The 5,009-nt window shown below is 44.7% G+C and overlaps 1 protein-coding gene across 1 annotated transcript in view; it reads right to left on the minus strand.

The window, feature by feature from the left end:
• The window catches only part of MYO3B (myosin IIIB), a gene marked incomplete at its 5' end in the record, with an annotated part of 536,872 nt that overhangs the window by 493,718 nt on the left and 38,145 nt on the right, over positions 1–5,009 (minus strand). The window contains one exon of the mRNA XM_006141497.1: positions 2,441–2,586. Within this exon, the coding sequence (XP_006141559.1) occupies positions 2,441–2,586 (146 nt within the window). The remainder of the gene's footprint in view (positions 1–2,440; positions 2,587–5,009) is intronic.

Genomic DNA, 5,009 nt, shown 5'->3' on the forward strand with positions numbered 1-5,009 from the left:
TTGGAGAGATTTTTGCTATAGGGTGTGTGCACTCACCAGAGACAGAAAGTGAGAAATCATCCCCCCCCCTCCCCCGGGAAATGGTCACACTGAAATCCCTTCTCCTCCATTCTCCTCTTGAGATTTTGGGCACACACGCACATGCACCCAGCACAAGTAAAAGGATCCTTATCCCAACTTAGGTTGAGGCTCTGTTTCTCTCCTCCTAGTGCAAACTCCTGCTCTTTTACTGTCTCTCGATGTCTGTGCAAGTGATGAATCAGATCAAACCAGGGAATGTCAACAAGGTGCGGTCAGCAGATTCCCAGCGCGAATATATGTGCTCAGCACTTGCTATGGTCACAGCCTAAAAGGCCTAACAGGCCAAGTGGGAGTCCACTGCCCATAACCACCACGCCACCTGCCAGTCCCAACAGGGTAATTTTTTTTTTTTGAGAGTTTTTTTGCTATAGGGCGTGTGCGCTCACCAGAAAGACAGAGAGAGACATAGAGACAGAAAGCTAGAAATCACCCCCCAGGGGGATGGTCACGCCGCAGTCCCTTCTCCTCCATTCTCCTCTCGGGATCTTGGGCACGCATGCACAAGCACCCAGCATGAGTTTTAAGCCACCAGGTCCGGGATGCGAACTGCGGTCAACTACGTGGGAGTCCAGCGACAGAGCCATTACGCTAACTGCTGGTACCCTGACAGGGTAATTTAAAGTAAATAACGGTGAATATAAACACAACGTAGTTTCCCTGGCTTCAGTAAAGGGTATGCAAATAGCTTGACATGATCGTGTTTGGAAGACTCATCTGTCCAAAAGGAGACTGTGGGAGTTTAGCTATTTGTGTCCCAGATCTGGAGGTTTCTCCCAGACAGAAGTGGTGAGTGGAGTGATTATCAGAGAACAGAGTCTGGGCTGGGCACAGAAGCAACCTAAGTGGAATGGTTGGAGATGAAAAGTCTATTCAAACACACACACACACACTCCTTAGCAGTCTCACATTTAGCACCTTATGACATTTTTCAACAGTTTGTATACAAAGGCATACTAAAAAAAGAAAAGAAAAAATATATCCGGGTAGATGACCTCTTATCAAAAGTACATATATCTCGCTAAGCAGAGCCATACCCTGATCCTTACATTTGGGAAATTATGTCACAGTAAACAAATAGTGAGGAGTGAGCTGTGGTAGGCAGTGAGCGGGTAATGAGTGGGCAGCCCTAAAATACTCTCCCATCCCATGACAAAATCATTTGTAAAAAATTAAAGCACACACACAAATCATTCCAGATACCATTCGCATTTTCTAACACTTTACTGTAGACAATGCTGCTTTTGGCTCCCACATTCTTGCTTTACCAGACTATTAATTTGAAAAGCCAGGCACTTGGTCTGCTCCTCTAATCGCCAGGACTTGTTTTTGTAGTTTGGAAAAGGCAGAGACTAGCCCTGACTGGGTCGGAATCCTTTTTGGAATAGTGGTTTGGTGGTGGTTCACATCTGGATTAGGTATAAAGAAACGATAACATTATGATGATGAACGCAGAGAGCCTCATCTGCATATAAATAGACCTAATCAGAAATGCAAATTGCAATCAGGAAAAAATTTTAAGGGCTGTGATAGCTCTGTGATTGTGCAGATAAGGAAAGGTCAACACGTGTATTGTTAGAGCAGTTAAATGGCTCCCAGCCTGCCCAGAGCCTTCGTTTGAAAGAGACGTCTGGAAAGTATAAATTATCTACCAGTGTGCACCCTGGCCAGGATGGAACCCCAGCACAGCTTCATTTTCTGTAACTGGAGCCCTGAGCTGGCCATTCATCATCCCAATTCCGATGACAGACAAACAACAAACCCTCTTGTACAGCCCCTAATGAATACATAGATTAGAAAACAAACCTGCATTTAAATACTCTCCAAACAGACCTACTTTCAGCACAGTACCCCTTTGAGACCAAAATTAAAGGGTGAAGAACAAGACATAGGACTGATGCAATATTTTTCTGATACCTTTCAAGTGCTGGTCTAAGTAGATACAATAATATGACACATTTTTTTCCTTTTTTTGCCTTTGCTCCCTAATTTTCCCAAATGCTAAAATAAAAAGCATACAATTCAAAAGAAAACACCAGTATTTAGACAGATAACTTAATTCAAAATTGCAACCGTACTCTTCTCATGCAAAGCACACAAATAAAACCTCTAAAATATCAGAGTGCGAAAACTTTGCCATTGTTAAATATGTTCCGATTATCCCTTGGGGTATACTATCCATTCAGGAACATCCTCTTCCCGCCTCCTCACCCGTTTTTGTTTTTGTTTTTAGAAGGAAATGTATTTTACAATCAGGCTTCTTCAGGTTTGGAGAGAAATTGCTTACCAACTATTTATTATCCCTTTAACGAGACCCTTTTACAAAGAACTAATGAGTCAATAGCGCCATCTTGTGTCCTACCTTGGAATCTTAAAGAGTGTTTTCACAGGATGCATGTCAAACAGGGGAGGGTCTCCATCCCCCAGTTCAATAGCTGTGATCCCCAAGGACCAGACGTCACAGCGAGCATCATAGGAGGAGTCATACTGCTGCTCACAAGCAATGACCTATCAGACAAAAACAGAACATAACACATCAACCCTACTGCCACTTCCGATGTCCTAAAAAGGTCCTTGGCTGATATCTGCCCCCTTCTCAGTTCCCGTGGCTGTGCTGACATTGAAACCCAGGAACAATAAGATATGTGTACTATAGGCTTTATTTGCGTGTGACTGATTTATCATCTAGTATGTTCAGGCTTTTAAAGATGTGCCAGTTCAGTTCAAAAAACTTGCATCAAACCTTTTAAGTAACAGAAACAGTGCAAAGGGAGGCACGGGGTGAACGCCACATTGTCCCCACCCTGCCGTCCATTAAGGAAAGGCCTTGTCTACATCCTTCACCTCATTACCAGCTACTGGATTCACCAGTAAGAAACAGCTGTTCTCACAGATGCTTGTCTACTGCACACAATCCCTGGGAATGTACCCAACTGAGCAGGAAGATGCTGGAAGACTGATGTGGTTAACCTAAAGTAGGAGCCACCTCTTCCACCCTCCCCCATTTCCTTTTTTTTTTTAAAGAATTATTTATTTAATTTTATTTATTCATTTATTTTCATTTGACCTGAGATAGATAGACACACAGAGAGAAGGAAAGTGAGAAAGCAAACCACCAGGTCCGGGACTTGAAGTGTGGTCTGTCATGTGGGAGTGTCCAGTGCCTTTACCACTATGTCATTTGCTGGCCCCCATTTCCTTGCTATAAAAACATCTCTCCTCAGCCCCTATCAATTTGCATTATGGCAGCAACTGCCACTTCAGTTACTAGCCTGACTGAGTACAAAAGCGACAGAATCAGAAAATGATCCTGGGCTTGTCACTGCCTTGAGGAGCATGAAACCCTGTGGAAAAATCTGTTCCTATCAACTTTGAGTCAGGCAAGAAAAGCGTGTGTACTCTTACTCCGATGACCACCACGATGGGGATGGAAGAAGGCAGAGGTGGGCCAAAGGGTATGGAGGGTCCAGGTGCCTCCATGTGACCTGAAATCTGCCTCCCAGGATGACCTATAGCTATGGGCAGGTGAGGAACTTTGATGTCTGGTGAGCCAAACACCATGACGTAGACAAGAAGGCGGATGGGCACAGGGACACAGAGTGACTGGCCACCCTCCAAGGCCATCACGATGTCTTGGCTTTTATTCTAAATGGGATGGGACAATTCCTATGACGAGGAGAGAATGGACAGAAGCATCCGACGTGTTGGCAAGATCGCTCTGGCTACTGTGCTGAGGATAGAAGAAGCAAAATCAGTTCTGCTTTTTAAGAGATTTAATTTTATTTATTATTATTGTTGTTGTTGTTTAATTTGCTATAGGGCATGTGCACTTACCAGACAGAGAGAGAAAGAGGGCAAGTGAGAAAGCAAGTAGCCAGACCCAGGACTCGAAACGCAGTCAGACATGTGGGAGTCCGGTGCCCTTAAACACCACACCACCTGCCAGCCCCGCGAAATCAGTTTTAAATGCTACCACGGGGGTCCAGATGAGAGATAGTGAGATATGTGAAGTAATCTGTTTCTGGATATAATTTTGAAGATAGAGCCAGCTGGATTTGCTGATTAGGGCTTATAAGAAAGAGGTGTTGAGGACAATGTCAAAGTTTTAGAGCTGAGCAACTGCCAGAATAGGATTGGCATTTACTGAGAAGGGGAGGACAGTAGGAGAAGCAGTCCTGGAGTTCATTTAGTAAGTCTCAGATATCTGGGAAACTTCCAAATGGAGAAGCCAATTTCAGTAAGACTCACACTGGGCTCCTGACTTGGCATTGTTAGATAAGTGCTTTGGACAGAATGCATCCCCCAAAATCCATGTGTTGGAAACTTAATCCCTCATGCAGCAGTGTTGGGAAGTAAGGCTTTTGGGGAGCTGTTTAGGTTCCATATATGGATTAATGTCATTATAGAAAGGGCTTGAAGGAGTAGATTCACTTTCTTCTGCCTTCTGCCATGTGAAGACACAGGAAGATGGCTGTTTTAGTCCATTCTCTGTTGCTAAAACAGAAATACCTGAGTTTGGGTGACTTACAAAGAATAGAGGTTTACTTGGCTTACTGTTTTGGAGGTCCAACATAAAGGGACTACATCTGATAAGGGCTTCCTGTTGGTGGGGACACCCTGCAAAGTCTTGAGGTGGCACAGGGCATTGCATGTCAAGAAAGGATGAACTTAGGAACCAGCAGTTAGCGTAATGGCTATGTCGCTGGACTCCCACGTAGTCGACCGTGGTTCGCATCCTGGACCCAGTGGCTTAAAACTCACGCCGGGCACGTGTGCGTGCGTGCCCAAGATCCCGAGAGGAGAATGGAGGAGAAGGGATTGCGGCGTGACCATCCCCCCCTGGGAGGCGATTTCTCGCTTTCTGTCTCTAATGTCTCTCTCTGTCTGTCTGGCGAGTGCACATGCCCTATAGCGAAAACCTCTCAAAAAAA

The sequence above is a fragment of the Tupaia chinensis genome, unplaced genomic scaffold (genome assembly GCF_000334495.1).
Source record: "Tupaia chinensis unplaced genomic scaffold, TupChi_1.0 Scaffold000056_1, whole genome shotgun sequence".
In the NCBI taxonomy this organism is placed as follows: domain Eukaryota; kingdom Metazoa; phylum Chordata; class Mammalia; order Scandentia; family Tupaiidae; genus Tupaia; species Tupaia belangeri.